The sequence below is a fragment of the Pempheris klunzingeri genome, chromosome 14 (assembly GCF_042242105.1).
Source record: "Pempheris klunzingeri isolate RE-2024b chromosome 14, fPemKlu1.hap1, whole genome shotgun sequence".
Taxonomy (NCBI): domain Eukaryota; kingdom Metazoa; phylum Chordata; class Actinopteri; order Acropomatiformes; family Pempheridae; genus Pempheris; species Pempheris klunzingeri.
The window spans coordinates 10,688,350-10,705,477 of record NC_092025.1 but is presented as its reverse complement, the minus strand read 5'-3'; the positions used below and the strand labels follow the sequence as shown (position 1 = coordinate 10,705,477).

General features: G+C 40.0%; 2 protein-coding genes across 4 annotated transcripts in view; both read right to left on the bottom strand.

Moving 5' to 3' along the window:
- Window positions 1-17,128, bottom strand: part of il13ra2 (interleukin 13 receptor, alpha 2) — a 310,420-nt gene that overhangs the window by 232,992 nt on the left and 60,300 nt on the right. The window lies entirely within an intron of this gene.
- LOC139213047 (calpain-5-like) lies at window positions 2,032-12,906 on the bottom strand. 3 transcript variants are annotated; one of them, XM_070843657.1, is made up of 13 exons: window positions 12,815-12,906; window positions 10,625-10,813; window positions 10,141-10,272; window positions 8,660-8,868; window positions 8,174-8,366; window positions 7,893-8,083; window positions 7,316-7,393; window positions 7,031-7,226; window positions 6,814-6,936; window positions 4,563-4,765; window positions 3,965-4,086; window positions 3,715-3,851; window positions 2,032-3,060 (listed from the first exon to the last, which is right to left on the bottom strand). In XM_070843657.1, exons 2-13 carry the CDS (start codon window positions 10,787-10,789, stop codon window positions 2,878-2,880), a joined length of 1,932 nt encoding a protein of 643 aa, XP_070699758.1. In that variant the 5' UTR covers window positions 10,790-10,813; window positions 12,815-12,906; the 3' UTR covers window positions 2,032-2,877. The 3 variants fall into 3 exon arrangements, with proteins under 3 accessions (XP_070699758.1, XP_070699757.1, XP_070699759.1); XM_070843656.1 differs by lacking the exon at window positions 12,815-12,906 and adding an exon at window positions 11,789-11,874; XM_070843658.1 differs by lacking the exon at window positions 12,815-12,906 and adding an exon at window positions 11,794-11,863.

The following is a 17,128-nucleotide window of genomic DNA, read 5'->3' as shown; positions in this document are numbered from 1 at the left end:
ACTCGATTGCACTGACTTGATGTGTCACACATTTAATAAGAATGAGTGCAAAATAGTGTCAACGTCATCACTATTAAACGCAATTAATCTGCAAATTTGACAGAAAATGTACGCATACTGTAGCATTCATTGCGTATAAGCACCTCAAACAGGATTATCCAGAGATATTCTGTATGGTTAACTTTCTTTTTTGTACCATGTCGTCAGTCCGACAAATACTAAATTAGAGATTCAGCAGAAATATAAATGTTTTCATTTAAATGTCAATTATTGCTGATGGATAGTTCTTTTTAAGGTGCTGGCACACAGTGAACCAACACTTCAGCCTTTCTCGTGAGCTTTTTTTCTATGACGGTGGCAAACAGAGGGTCATGTAATTATTCACCTAGAGTGGGTTGGGTTGTCTTGTGCCACACATTGTCACAGTTTCCCACAGTGCCCCAAGCATCCCTGTGACCTTAAAACTTAAACAGGAAAGATGCTTCTTGACAAAACAATAATGCAAACAAAAAATAGAAAATACGCTGAATACGTATGTTTGTTCATTCCGAAATGGTCGGTCAGATCAAAAAACCACAACATGCCATGGAGGGAGATCGACATTCTCCTGTATTTGCCATTAACATTACATCAGTTCTTTGTGGCGACTAAAATATCTAAATGTAAACGCATGAACAGAAATGTTAAGAGATGTTATTCTCTAGTCTGTTGCGGAATACACTCTATGGCAGTGACTGAACATGTTTATATTGAATGCCAACAAAAACCTGGCCGACCTGTTCAGATGAAAATACTGAATATACATTCATGTCTGACGAGGCACAGGGCACCAACTGTCCTCCTCCCCATGTTCTCCTTGGGTATTTCAGATGCTGCTCATTCATGCTCGTGTCCTTTTGTCTTTTAATGGTGTCTTATGTGACTTTTTTTCATATGATCTATATGTTTTGTAGTGTTTTTGGACGGGTGGCAGATTAGAGAGGGGGAATGTTGACCACTGAGCGAAGTAGAGTGCCATTTTATGATTGTACCTTGAGCGCTGAAAACAGAAACTGTGGTAGACGTTCATATTGTTTGCTAACATTCCTTCCATACCTGGTTAGCGTTTAAACTCATTCCTGTACAGAGGTTATCTACTTTGTGTCGATATTTGGTAGCTTCGTCGGGCATTTCCCATGTAGCATCCCTCTGTGTGTGAGTGTGTGTGTTTGTGTGTTGGGGGCTACCTCAATCTGCACTAGAAGATGCCTCACTCGTGTTGTCCACCTTGACTTTGAGGTGCAGGGTAGCTGCTTAGTCATATTGTACCTCCATTGTACAGCAAATGTACAGAAGATGAAGGAGGGATGTTAGACAGGAGGATGCAACAGAATTCATGCATGTAAAACAAACTATACACTGTAACTCATCTTCAAATAGGTTAAGATTGTTAGGATATGTATGTATGTATGTAAATATGATGGAAAAAAAACCCTTTTTTCAGAATTATCTAACTTAAAATGACAATATTCAGGTTGCTCTATGGTATGTATCAATAAATGTTTTGCACCCTGGAAATCAAAAAAGAGAAAAACGAACACACACGTTGTCTCTGCACTCCCGGATCCGGCTCTCCTGTTTGGGCTTTATCGGACACTCCTTCATCTGGACAGAGAGCCGATGAATGCAGCACTCTGTGTGCGGGCCCACACAGTCTGTCCTGAGTACCACTGCTGAGTGTTAGTACATGTATGTGTGTGTGCGGTAGGTGTGGGTGGCCTGACAGGAAGCTCCGCCGGCCCTGGGACGTTTGGCCTCTGCCCCATGTACAGGTCTGAACTATGAGCACAAAGGTGAATTTCAAGACAAGAGACACCGCTGACGTGCCCCTTTTCTGTGGTTGCTCCTGTACATTCCTATCTTCTGAATGTGTAAACCTGTACACGTGGTGTGAAAATTCCTCTATTAATGTGTATCAAGAGAATGGAACAAAGACAAAAAATGTTACTTTTTAAATTATTATCATTATTATTATTATTACTCTTATTATTGTCTAGCTTTGTAAAACTGCTGATCCATCTGGCATACCTCAGCAGGCCTTCCCCCATCTTTGAAAAAGGACAAATGAGTGACGGGGAAATGAGGTTTTGGATAAACTATTTTTAATTGTGGTTGAAGCAATAGACTTTTTGAACTTTGAATTGTGCATGGCTGTGTCTTGAGTGTAAAAAAACAAAATATTGCAGTTTGGGAACTGGACTGAAATAAAAAGAGGAGGAAAACCAGAGTTGTGGCGATGCTTGTAGGCTATTGTGATTCTTAGGTTGAATTTCTTTGATGTCTTTATGCCATTCAGACTTTTGCATTTTCTTTATATTCATGAGCATAAAACATGATGACATGAACTGATGGGAAAAAGGAACAGAAAATGCATTAAAGAAGTAGATGATACATGAATTATGTGTTGTTCGTGCGCTAAGTTTTTCTGTATAAAGGTAACTACACAGTACAAAATTGTAGCAAATATATGGTAAGACTTGAATGACAAATCACTACTCACAGTATGTGTAACATCTAAAAAAGGAATGATATCTTTACAAGCAATTTGTAAAACGTCTATATAAAAATATTCTATAAGTTACACAAACATGATTAAAAAAGTAATAAAGATCATTCAAAAGTTTAAACATTTGGATAAAAATAAAAGGAACTGATGTTCAGTCTGTCCAATACTGCCCTGCTCCCCTCTCAACTTTGCAAATAATTCACACATGGACACCCAGTGGCATAAAACAAGTCGAACCACTGCTGGCTTTGGTGCCTCGATGATGGCACAACTATTCGCCACACAGTTCAGCACTGATGAAGACCCGGCCCTCTCTCAGGTCACTGACGAGGTCACATGGCGGTCAGCTGAGTTGAAGTGACGATCCTCAGACTGATGCTTCCGGGCATCTCGTCAGCCATCTGCCGTCCTCGCTTCCTCAGCTGAAGCTTCTGAGGGTCAAAGGTGTCCTTCGCCGACGCGGACAGCACCACTTGGCCCATAAACTCGTCCTTCACTGCGTTACTGTTCCACACCTGAGGAAGACCAACCAGTATATGTATGAATCTTACTGTCACATACTACAAAATAACCACAGCACATCTGCAGGGCTGTGACACACGGCTGCTGACTCTGATTTGATTAAGTTGAGCAATGATGTCATCATCAGACTAAGATGATATCCTGCGCTCTCAATTACCACCAATTGCAGTGTGCCATTACATCTGTCACTGATCATTAGTTACATGTGAGTTTTTCCAGTTCATGGATTCAGTCTGGTCATCGAAAAATCAGTGCAGTACTGTGGTTTTATTATTTGTCTATATTAAATTTTGTGTTTTTTATGAAAGAATTTCCACATCATTTAAACAACTGTCATGTTAACTGCTTTGCATTGTAAAAATGACCAACAAAACCTGCCATAAATCTTATTTCTTGATATAAAAACATCAATCAGGTATATTAGGGGCATCTTGACAAGTTGCTTGGCAGTAATATATCTCTGGGCTGTGAAATGTCTTATTCCTCTTATGGTCCCAAAAGCATTTCAAAATACGCAGAATTTTTGAAAAATGATGACTGGTTGTGAAAAGTTCACAGTTCCACGGGACGGTGACCTACAACCCTTTAGCTCTCTCAGTCACTGAGATTTATTAAAAGTCATCAGGACCAAAAAGATTTCATCTTACCTCCACAGTTATGGGCTTTCTTGGCTTCTTCCTGTAGAATAAGCCACTGGTTGCAAACTCTGGCTGCAGTGTGTCCGTCCTGACTGTGGATTTTACTGAGTGTCCCTCACAATATATGATCACATAGGGGTCTGCACCTGTATGAAAACATGAAAAGATCCATCTCAGCAAACCAAATTAGTGGACTACATGCTGGTCACACTGATTAGTAGATCTGGGTTGAAGTCTGTCTGATGTAAAGTCCTCAAACCTCCTGTGCTGTCCTGTTTCTGCAGACCCTCAGCTCCGTGGATGTAGACATGACTCACAGCTTGTGGGTATCCAAAGAATGAGCTCCAGCATCTTACCCTTGGCTTATCCTCTGTCAATTCCCTGTGAGAATAGAGGAGAATTTATCAACCAGGAGAGAAATACAGTTCCAGAGCTTGCTATCAGCAAATTGGATGACCAGGGAAGTGAAACTATGTTTCATAGGCACAACAGTGGTTGGACCAACCAGCTTGGATGACCTGTATGTCAGCAAATGACTTGATTCTGTGTTAAGATCTGCCAACGAGAACATCAGAAACAAGTTCTGCAAAACAAAATCCTTGGCCAAGATAAGCAGCAGGAGAGGAACACTACTTTATAAGTAACTCAATGGGAGCTTAATTTTCTAGCCTGCAGTCTGCAAAACACTCTGAGTGCTTTCCTTTGATATTATCCAGCCACCAGCCAGCGTCTGAGATGAACAAAGAACAGCTGTTCTCGCTTTCCCTGCAGTGTCTCTTAAGACCTGATAATTGTGAGACATGAGCATTACATTTTTTTTTTTTTTGCCTGAGTGTGCCTGAACTACACAGTCCAACCTGCAGTCTGAGTCCGTATCAGTGAAAAGTCGGATCATGTAATCCCCCAGTGTCTGAGGCTTGAAAGTGGTGGGGATGATGACGTAGCGGCCCTTTGGGAGATTGCATCTCATGAACACTGTGCGAGCGTTGATGTAGGTGGAGGTCCCCACATTTTGTTGGGTCAGGATGTCGTGCATCCGATACTTCCTGTTCACTTCCACCTGGAAAAGGAAAACAACTTGGACTTTAGTTAGGGTTTGTTTGAAAATCATTGAACAAATAACTTTATTCGTGTGGTATTCGTAGGCGAGTTTAACAATAAGTGCATTCATATAGGCACTATTGTCCTGGACATGATAGGGTTTTTTCAGTATCCTGGTTATGTGTTTGCATATGTAAGCATCTTTTCCTGATTTCAGAAACATGGATTTGCTACCTGGAGCACTCCCACAGAAACCAGGATACATGTGAAGACCTTATGCACCTAACATAATGGCTGGTGGTGAGAAATCAAGACAGAACACATGATCGAAAACTACGATACCACTAGAATCAACAGGAAATGAATAACCAGGTTTCTCACGATCCATGTAAACATCATATCCCAAATAATACCAGGATAAGACTAAAGACTGGCATGCCAGTGCAAATGTAAACACACCTATTGTTGTTAACTAGTTTACTTTTGATTAACTTTTACTACATCTCATGATATACAAAGGTTACTTTTTTGACTTTTATACACCCACTTTATGTACAGAGTAATGTGCACATAATACACAACACTTAGAATACAGTATTATACAGATCAGTGTGTCTGAGAGGAGTAATAATTTACTGTTTGCTGCCTGCACAGATTCTTCTGCCTCCTGGTGGCAGAACAGTGAATCAACCTTGAATTTAACTCAATTGTCCATTTTATGGCGGTGTCATAAAAGGGCAGAGTAAAGTAATGCTTGCACTGGTAAAATGAGAGGTGTATCGGTTAAGCAAGATGAAGAGCAAGATCTGAGTGCCCGTCTTGTTTGAGCAACCAGTAAAAACATAACATAATAATCCCAATAATAATTTGACTACCAGTTACTGTGTGACTGAAAGAGCTTCTGTTCTACTGATATATCTCTCAAACAGGGACGTGTAAAGTGTAGTGGATGACAACACGGCAGACAGAGAATGTGGACACAGTGTCTGGAGTCCGTCAGATGAAGGAGGAGGACTCATCGCTTGCATGATGACCATAGATGACATGGGTCAACATTTCAGGGTCACGGCAGTTCAACCGGCTGTGTGCACACGGCTGCTTTTTTTTAATCACATGCTCCTCGTGGCACCAGCATTTGTTACCGTCCAGAACTTGGCCCTTTGGCAGCACTTCTGTCAGCATGATAAGTGTGTGTTTGAACTTAGCCAGATCTCTGACAAGTAAATCACGTTTTGGGAAATGTGATGTCAGTTTTGCCACATACGGTTACATGGCCTCATTTGAATGTGACTAATCCCTATGGGATAAAAACTGGATTGGCCAGTTTTAGAGCTGCATGAGAGGACTGCATTGACTTTACAGTGTAGCACTCAGCTAAGACAGTAGTGAGTTGTACTGATCTGTTTTCATAAATGTTGCAGTTCTAGACACAAGCATCTCTTTTGTAACTCTACTTTTACAGTTTTATTTTTTCTGCTTTTTTGTGATGTTGTGGCTTCACATATGTACCGTTTATTGTAACCACAAGCAAATTTGCCTAAAAGTAATCAGATTTCTGTAATGGCTGCAAAGACGCAGTGCACTAGAAAACAGGCGTCTGAAGTCTTTGCTCCTTGCTTGGAGTTTAGAGGAAATTCTTACAAAATGTACTCTGTTTTGCAGTTTGAAACAATCATCTAAAGTATGCGCATTTTTGTGTTTAATCATGATGATTTAGCCTCTTGTTGAAATGGTTTTTGTTTTGGTTCTGATAAACTGATCGAGTAATGTCTGCCTGTCATTAAAAACAGCCAACAACTGTTCACTGTTTGCTCAACAAATGAGCAAAAAAGTCAGATGAAGCCAAAATCTTTGACAAGAACGATGAAATGGCTCTGTCTTCCCCCAAAATAAACTGATCTTTGACCAACGCCTTCGTCCCAGACGACCTCCATTTCCTGTCAGTCTCACCATGATCTTTGTGGAATATTTTGCAAACCCTTCACAGTTATTTAACCCTGGTTTGTGAGTCTTTTGGTGCTTCGTTAGATGAATGAAGTGTGATGGAAGTGCTACACTGTATGTTACCTTGAAGACACTGAAGCCAATGGTTATGTTTTCTCCTTGACCAACATTCCTGTGGATCTTCCTGTCCTTCTGTTGCAAGGAGATTAGGACCTCATCGACCTCCTTTGTAACATCAAACAAGTACTGTAAAAGAGGTTGAAAAGGAATTAATATCTACGTGCACGTGTGCAGGGACACAGGTGATGTGAGGAGAGAGTCCACTCAGAGCCTGCAGTACCTGCGGGTTCTGCAGGAATGTCGGCCTGTGGTTAGCACAGCCACCGCAGCGGTTTAACAGTGGTTCTGCGTGTTTGGTCCAACTCCCAAAGTGCACAACTTCATGCCATGTCTTATGGATACTGATCAGCGACGTATTGATGAGACGGCAGACATCTGCATCTGTGAAGAACTTGCACCAGTCTGTGAACGACATCCTGCAAATGTGAAAGGAAAATGCATCATTACGATCCGAAGGAGGAGATAAACTCCACACTGCTGTAACTGCAGGAGCTTAATCGCTCACCAGAACTCCCCATCATCCTCTACCGTGATGCCAAGGTTGCCTCTCTCCGTATCGCCAACCTTTGACCATTCTTCAGAGCTGACAAACAACAAGCAAGAAGCAAAGCGAGAAGATGGTTGATGAACACATGGATTACTAATCGTTTTAACATTAGAATCTGCACACAGTCCGAATTTTGATTCATAAAATGCGACTAAAACGTTTTTGTATTTTGCTTTTTCACAAAGCTGGGATCCTCTGGTCAGCTTAGATACGCAGCAGCTACATCAGATTTAACAAAAAGACAAGATTTCACAACAGAGAAAAAAAGACTGACCAGTCCTGCAGCACTATAGACTTCTTTGCTGTCCCTCCATATGCTCAATCTGTTCCACACAGTCATTACTTTCACCAAATTATAGCAATTTACTTCCATTTCACTTGTTATGCACAGCCTTGGTGAGTTTGTGAGTGGCAGCAAACCACCCAGTTTTTACAGACACCTTTGAAATCTACTGGCACAGAGCGTGCCATCTGGAAACTTCTTGAAAGAATGAGTACATCACCTGTAATGGAAAAGAAATTAACCTCTACTAACCTGTCACTCCAGGCTCCTTTCCACTCAGTCTTGCCCCAGGGGTTCCTCATACGGATCAGAGGAATGGTTTCATTCTGGAAGTAGGCCAGAAGTCCGTGACCCAAACGCACTCTCTGCACTGCAGTAACCGAGTACGCATGGCCCTTCACCAGCCCATTTGCCATCCTGGCCTCAATTTCATGAGGCTGTGCCTGATGAAATTATAAAAACAATCGCTCCATTATGGTCAGTTTCTCTCAAGTATAGAGACAAAGAAGCAAACTTGCAGTAAGAGCGCAGACCTTAATGGAGCAGCTTATGATTCCTCCTCGGTCGTACACCTTCAGCAGATCCTCAAACAGCTGGTCGAGTTTTTCCTGGTCCTTATAGAAAGCTTCTGTCTCAAGGTTGATGGCTTCAGCCACGGCTCCACTGAAATCCACCACAGCGTCTCCGGTGTTTCCCCCCTCCAGGGACTCATAGCAGCCGAAGAGCCTGGACACAAAGGGGCAACAGCATCAAGATTAGTGCCACAGAAATATGAAAATATAGAATGTTCAAGAATACCATTTAAGAATGGACTCTTGTTTGTATTTTGTTATACATACTATTATATAAATATAGTAGATTTCATTGAATGAATAATTGCTTTATTACATCATGCTTTGCAAATACATCATTACTAGTAATATAAATAGTATGAACTAGTAGCATTCATATATATGAACACAATAGATAATGTACAAATCTATTTCTAAAAAGGCAGGGTCTGGCTGAAGCTGACTGACTTGGCGTAGGCCTTCTCCAGCAGAGCGCTCCAGAATTCGTTGTTCTCTTTCGAGTGACAGTAGATCAGTTCTCCGTTGATCGTAGGCAGTCGGTCGTCCACCACCACGTCCACCCACTCTCCAAACACCCAGAACTGAAAGTGGAAGATGCCGGTATAGGTCTCCGGGTGCTTTGGATCCCATTCTTGCTCCTTCCAGTCCGTAATGACCTTGAAACATACGAATACGTACATAACATAATGCAACAGATATCGGTGTGACTAATGACTCATTTTCAGTTGGGGCAGCTGTGTGAAACTAATGTCTTTGTCTTTGGCTTCAAATACAGCTGTCACACCAGAATCAGTACATTTTCACACCACAAGGAATTTGCTCTGGTATAGTGGTGCAAGTCAAGAGACATAAATATAAAATGTAAAATACAGATATGACAGATTTATAATAATAAAAATGACGTGCCAACGTCTATGAGTCAAACATGCAGTATAATAGCCCACAGTAGTATAATCAGGGCCTATAGATGTAACAGTAAATAATGCTGATGTTTATTTCACAATGAAAGAATGTAAAACAAAGGATGATTGTTAGGTGCGATATACATGATCTATTTTCCACAGATTTTCTACAAACTTCCTGTTCTGTGAAGAACACTTTTGTTTTCAGATTCAAAACACTGTAAATAATGTTGATCCAATTATCCTGAAGGCATTTTCCCGCTTTAACCAAATTGTATTGATGGCCTCCTCACTTAAAGCTCATAATATTGTACTAAACTCTTATGTTTATTTTCTTGAGTGAAAAACGCACTTTGTGAACTTTTAACCAGAAAGAACTTAATGATAGATAAGACCGAAATATGTGACACTGGAGAGCTGCCAGTGGCTCCAGCAGTAACATTTTGAATAGGAATGAAAAAAAAAACACTGAGATTTTACTGACAAGACTTTCTCTACGAAGCAAGCGTTTGATTTATAATGTTTATGGTTACATTTTGTTTGAGGCTATAAATACGAGTTGTAACTTTAGTTTTGAATTTTAAGCATCTTTACAAGCTTCATAAAATGTTTTCTAAATTGAATGTATTAATCTCACTCACAGGTTTGACAATACTTTACTTGAAAATGTTCATTTTAAAGTATCAAAAATAGTTATATGAATAGAAATGGTACATTACATCTTATTATCTTCAAGGAAAGACCGTTTGTCTCCAAAAGTATGTTGATTAGAAGTCATTTTGACAAAAGAATTTGACTTTGCTGTTAATCATGGGTGAAACCCCCTCAGGTTCATTCCTGCTGTCCTGTTTTGAACTCTGCTGTCAGCTGGTCACAAGTTTCAACCACAATCTCTCACCTCAGTGCAGTTTTATCTGTGATATTAGAGCTGCACAATACTAGTTGTATTAATATTTGGTTACCAACATTGAATACGGCAGAACCTTTGCTCACACACCGAGAACAAAAGGAACCAAATCAACTCACCTTCTTCCAGAGGTTCGGCTTCAAAGCCAGACAGGAGCAGGCAGCAACAAACCAGCAGTTTCCTACGAGTCCCTGGTTCAGGTCATGAGAGCTGATGCCCTCCACAAACAGATGGGGATCATTGCTTATATCCTACAGCAGAAAAGTTAACATATGGATGGACTTAATTCGCATCAGACTATTAAACAGTTTTTATTAGCCCTCTGAAATATTAAGTGTGTGTGTAAAGAAGTGAAAATCACTTTGCTATGTTCGTCATCTCAGTCTTTTGTCACTAATTAGAATAATTCAAAGCGTGGTGGTCCGGTGATCTTTTTACTTTAACTACAAGTTACTCTTCTGCTCTACAAACGAGTGTGTCAAATCCAGTTACTCCAAAGTATTTGCCACCTCCTGCAGCAAAATGTGACTATGTTCATTTGCAGGGATAACTGCACTCCCTGGTGAATGTTAGTGATGGACCACTGCCATCTGTGCCACTCACCCCTGGTCGTTTCCACTCCACAACACCAGGAGGAGGTTTCCTAAAGAACAGCGATGCATTGGTGGCTGGGAACTCTGGATCCTCAAACAGTGTCTTGTCCTTGATACAGCCGCTCTTCAGTTCGGCGTAGTGCTGGTTTTTGTACGGGACGACAGAGGAGAACATGGTCCAGACGGTGAAGCCTCACAGCTGCAGAATGATGACAGACACCAGACGTTTTCTAACTTTATTTAGTAGTGCTTTGTGTGGGCAGGATCTCCCTCTAACCTCTGACTACGCATTTTTGGGCAAAGTACATCCTATAAATCTCTGCACTACATCTTTCCCAGATCAACAGCAGACTCCCTAGTGTCCCAGAATCCCTCTAGGCAGCCTACATGATGAGCATACTAAAACATGGGCTGTGATTACAGCCTATTAATTGGTTTATATAGAAATACATTTCTAAATACTCACCAAAGCTAACATTTGTTGTAAACTTTTGCAGCAATTGTCTGATGCAAAAAATTATTTCTCAAATGTGTTTTGAAATGTACTATTACCCATCAGAACTAAATAATGATATGTCACTCATGCATTAACAGGCAACAAAGGCTGCCACAGTATCACTGTGTGATGACTGGTGAATGTGGCACATTCTGGTTTTGACCTAAAGTAACATTGTGTTTCAGTCTGGATGCTACCCCAGAGGGAATAAATGTATTTATGATAGAAGAAGCGATGAACAGCTGCATTCTCTGGGGAATCATGATATTTTAACCCTTGATCCTTTGGTCCCCTCATGCTGACCGCTCGGGGCTACGTTTGGACAATATGTGCCAATATAATCACTTTGGATTATCTTGATATTCTATTGTTTGCCAAGAATAACACATTGCTGCGTACCAAATTTCATTTACTGGTACATTGAGAGGGAGGTTGTTCTTCACAGAAAGCCCCGAAACACACGTTGTATCATTTAGCTGTAAAGAATAAGTGAAAAATAATAAAGGAAAAATTAATGTAACTTTGCAAATATATTGTATACAGACAGCAGCAAATTAACCAGCTTTATATACAGGGGGAAATTAAATGGAACAGCGTCATTAGATGGTAATGTCTTGGATGTAAGTCTGAAAACACACCACACATTAGCTCTGAGAAAAGAAAAGAATAAATGCCCACCGTACTTCTTGGAAAGCAGCAGGACTCGTATTCCTTCCAGTTCGACAACAAGGAAGTTTCCAGGTGTTGTACCTGCCTGAGTCACCCTCACGCACACAACCGGCCTATTTATGCATGTGCACAGTTAGAGCCACACCCAGGCTGTGTTTGCTCTGCATTTATTGACCTCCCAGTGTTACTGCTTTGCTCAAGTATGTGACAGTAGGAAGAAGGGAGTGAAATATCTCCAGATGTCACAACTTTCTGCTTTTTTTGATTGAGAAAATAAATCATTCTGTGGCTCTGGGTGACGGAGCAGACAAGCCTGTGAGCCTGTTGGTGCTTGTGTGTGAGTGTTATCTGTTTGAGAGTTCCTGGCTAATGTGGTCAGGCAGGTTATTTTTGGTTGGTTATTTGTTCTTATTTAGTGGACCATAGGAATAGTACAGGACTGACAAATATATTTCTCTTTTGTTTTGGTATTGAGAAAGTTTGTTTACAGTATTTGGCCTTATATTCTCTGTTGGGGTGACAGCAGGTCACATTCCAGACATTTCCGCCATACATGCTGGTACACGGTGGTGGTGTCACATTGTTTGACATTGTTTTACGCGTGCTAGTCTTTTTAAGAGCTTTCTAGAGCAAAATGATAGATACACCAGATTTGATATGACAACAGATACGGTCGGGCAGCAGCCATGTTTATACATTTCACATTCAAAGAGCAGTTTGTACTGACTGAGACAGAGAAAACCTATTTGTAAGACATTAAATGGCCACAAAAATGCAAAGCATTGCCTGTAGACTCATTTACACAAGTCAGCACATATAATTTGCTAAAGAAGAACAGACTTCAGGGTTTGAAGCAAGGAAAAAAAGATCTGAAGATGTCCCAAAAAAAAGTATCGAGGTGATGGTAATTAATCAAATAAAACACAATAAATGGCACATAGTTAATACCATGAAGCCACACTAAATATATAAGAATGCTAAAACCTTAGGAAAGTATTAAAGCTTGTGGTCTAAAAAGTTAAAAGCAGCACTCACCTGTGGTGAGCTGTCCTGTCCTTTCACAGATGAGCTCAAACACATTCAGTACCCCTGTGGTATGTGTTAAAATCAGTCCCACATTTCGGTTTTAAGATCCGTTGCATAAAACTACAGCCTGTTACTCCTTTCTCAGAGCCAAATCCAGCGTCTTCAGTTTCAGCTTCTGGTTATGAGGGCTTCCCCAAATACGTTCATTTGCACACAGACACTACTGAAAAACTGGTCTGACGAGTACCTCTCTGCAGCAGGAGGTGCTATGTAAAAGCTGGTATGATGATTTCAATGAGGAGGAGAAACTGAAATTGAACACCTTCACTCCCACCACCCAGCACCTCATAGGTGAAACAGGCAAAAACTTGTCCTGATCACCGTCTTTTCTGTTACAGTGACAGGAAACTGGATGTTTATAACTCTGCTAATTCATCTGTTGTGTTTTGATTTCCCATAGTTAATATGCTCTGTGCTCTCCTAAAGCCGGAAGTGAACTGTGCTAATAAGACAAACTGACGGCACTCAGTGATCTCAACTTTTAAGGACCCACGAGGCACTTTGACTCCCTGAAACAGACAAATCTTGACTGGATAATTTCAGCTTTAAAACTGGGGGCCAAAAAGAGGAAACAGATGAAGAATGCTCATAGGGAGCCAACAGTAATAAGGTAAATCCATGCAGGAGCTAAGTAGACAGGCTGAAGAGGAAACTGAAGAAAATCCTAAAATGAAAGTAAATCTTTCGGATTAGTAGCGATTTGTGAGAAGATCAGTCTAAGGTTTCAGATATGATCACAAGTCCAGGAAAAAAAAAGGCATGTGTGAGAAAGGGGATGAATATACAGTCACACAGTGTGTGACATGAACCTATATTTAAAAAGAAGACAGCTGTAAGAATACAGACCATCAGCAACAGGCCTAATAATCCATAGTTGTCCCTTTCACAGTCAACATCTCACTGAGCACATGACAGACTATAGTTACAGAATGGCAGTCAGAGTGTGGTCTGGTGGTGGCACTTAGGAAAGACTCACAGGGTGAATAAAGTCTCCTGCTTGTGGGAGGATATACACGTTCTAAGAAAATGCCAGGCATTAATAGTTGCCTAGAAAAGACAAAGCAAAGACAAAACTTTGACTATACGTTAATGTCAATAATCCAAAGTTAAGGCATTTAAAATAATCATTCAAATATTTTTACATTAATTATGTTTTCACAGTTATGTAGCCCCAAAGTGGCTAATAATAGTTACATTTGTTGTCTTGACAGTTTTATTGGAGATACGTTTCATTTAATAATATTTTATAATGTTTATATATCATAATACTTTTGTTTCTAAAGAGCAGTATTTCATATTGCCATAATTTCCAGTGACACTTGTTTTCTATGTCACTTCTTATTTCTTGTCATTATTTCTCCGTCAGCTAGCTGCTGTCATTAACACCAGCTCCTCACTTTGAAACTTGTGTGAGTAAAAGCAGAGGTTACTCTGTGCACTGTGTTATTTTCAGCAGCCTCTGGTTGGTGGATTCAGATTAACGCTGGCATTGCTGTTATTCTAACTAACTGGAGCTAAAACGGATGAAGCTGTTGTTGTTGCTTTCTTGCTTTGGAGAAGCTGCGAGTGTGCGATTGGCTAACAAAGATGAGGGAGCTTCAGTTGATGACAAATCCACTACCATGTAAAGTGAAACAGAAAATATCATTATGAAAGCTGACATGAATAAAAGTGTCTTTGGGATTAATGGTATTATGCAATAAAAAGAGATTCTTTGAACTAAAAAGTAACTTAATTAAAGATAAATTCATGAATAGCGTTTCTTTATTTATTTCATAATATTTTGGTTGACGTATTGTTGGACACAATTTATTTTTATGGTTATTTAACAGTTAATATTTTGGACCTCCATGCATACTCTGTACGTCACCTAATTCAAAGTAGCTTGGATCTATTGGCACTTTGAGTCTGAGGGTGTCACTTTTACACAAATAACCTCTATATGCACAGAAGAACACATCATAATGTAATGTGCAGATTTTAATGATATTCACGCTCCCTGAGCTTTTGCTAAAAATATACATATACACAAAATATTAAGCTGATAAGCAGAGTAAAATAAAAGTATGATCATTCTTCTAAAGAGACTTTATTTTCATGTCCCTCTAGTGCCCCCTAGGGACAAACTTTCATTTTCACCTCCACCATTAAGGCTCCAGAAGTTGCACAGTTCTTATATCACCACGTTTTACACTCTGTCCAATGCTTAAGTATTGTGGGATGTAAGCAACATTACAGCGTCTCAGGGCTATTAGCAGAGATTTAGACTTTTAGATCATGGAATTTAGACTATTTATCATCTTGTCATCTTTCTGAGACCCCGTCATCACCCCAGAGACACACTGTTGTGACTTATGCTGAATACTGTGGACAGGTCAAGGAGAAATATCCGTCCAGCCAATATTTGTGAACATGAAACAATTTCTCTCAGAGCCAGAAGGCGGTGAACTTTAACTCTTAATGTCCTCAAGATGTGAAATCTGACAGTGATCCAGAAAATGAGAAGTGGGTTGACCATATTTGGAGTACGGGCACACTCACTAGCACAAAATAGATTACAGAAAAAAAAACACAGTGTCCACTGGGAAGCTGCTGCAGTAAACAGGCTTTACAGAGACATTTAATGTAGGAACTGAAGATGTTTCAACTGGAGTGACAGTAGACATCTTGAATCTCAAATCTCGAGCTACTCGTGATGTTTAAACATAAAATCATCAGAGATTAGATTATTGTTCACAAATACTGATTGGACTATGCTAGGTCACATGGGTCACATAAGATTTTGGCAGAATGGCTGATTTAGTGTCTAATTCTACATGAAATAAATCACTGTTTCTGTGTTTGAAACCAGAAAATGAAAAAACCCAATGAGCTGCTTAAGATGGAGAACTTCTTGTTTAGGAGGCATCATGCAGTCCCATGTCAGTGGAATCTTTAAAAGGCAGAAATTACTTTTTACTGCTGATGTTTTAAAGGTTTTAATTTCTTAAAAAAATGTGACCTTGCATGACCGTAAATGGTTGGCAATGGTTTTCAGTGCCCATGTTAAAGATTTACAGTCTTTTTATTGCACATTTACAGCATGAGATCGTGACTCATAACATTTTAGTTCCTGTTCCAAGAGGTCAGTTTTAGTGGAATTTAAATGTCGACTTTCCCTGGGGAAGAAATGTCAAAATTACATTGTACACACACCATTGCCAGCAGATGGCAGGACATTCATTAAGGTAAGTGTGTGTCTTTATTTGTGTTGCTTAAAACAGCATCTGTGCGTCCATACAGGAGGCCTGCAGTAGAGGCCGCCAGAGCGCAGGCGACTCAACTCGACTTCAGCATGTCAGATCCAGTGTGATGTGATAACGGTGTGAGGAGGGGGCTTTTTCTCCAGTGCAGGACAACTAAAACAAAAATGTGCTGATATGGTCTGAAAAGAAGAAGTGTAATGAATCAGCATGAAGATGCTGCATATTTATTGTAGTTTATAGTGTGAATGTAAAAAAGGAAGAGCTGAGGTCTGCCTGTGCTGCAGGGCTAACGCATCACTAGATAAATGGTTTTAGGTGTTCATCGATGAAAACACAGATTTTATTTTAATGAGCGCATGAACTTCAGCTCGACATGTTAGATATGTGATCATTACAGATGAACGTTACTCCTGTATTCTTATATTCCTCCTATATCATAGGGGAAGTAGTAAAAATTAAGAACTAATGCACTTAAGTTGTATTCTGCAAAATGTTTGTACTAATGGTTTACATTCATGTGGCACTGGAGGAGTCAATACACATGTAGTTTCACTGATCCCTACAGTATAATTTATCAAGTAATAAAAATGGATAAAACCTAAATCACATCCCACACAAGCACTCGGCTCTCCAAGAAGATTGCAAATTTGAAAATCATGATTTGAATTAGTTTGCTAATTTTTGAAATGCATGTCGATGATGAAGACGAAAAGGCACGACACATCATACTTCAGAGTTATTGAGTAACATGTATGATTAATACACTAGAAATGTTCACAGTTCAGCTGTTGTTTGACATGTTTGGCCACTGCTGAAAATGTGAGAGACAAATGTGCTGTTCCCATGGTGATGAAGATGGTTATGTAGTGATCACTTCAACACAATGCTATTTTTAACTCCCAAATCTCTTATCTATTTATACGTCTTTCAATAGATTCTTGGAACACATTCAACATTGACCATCAGTGTTGCACATGCACACGCGCACACGCACAAACACACACACACACACACACAC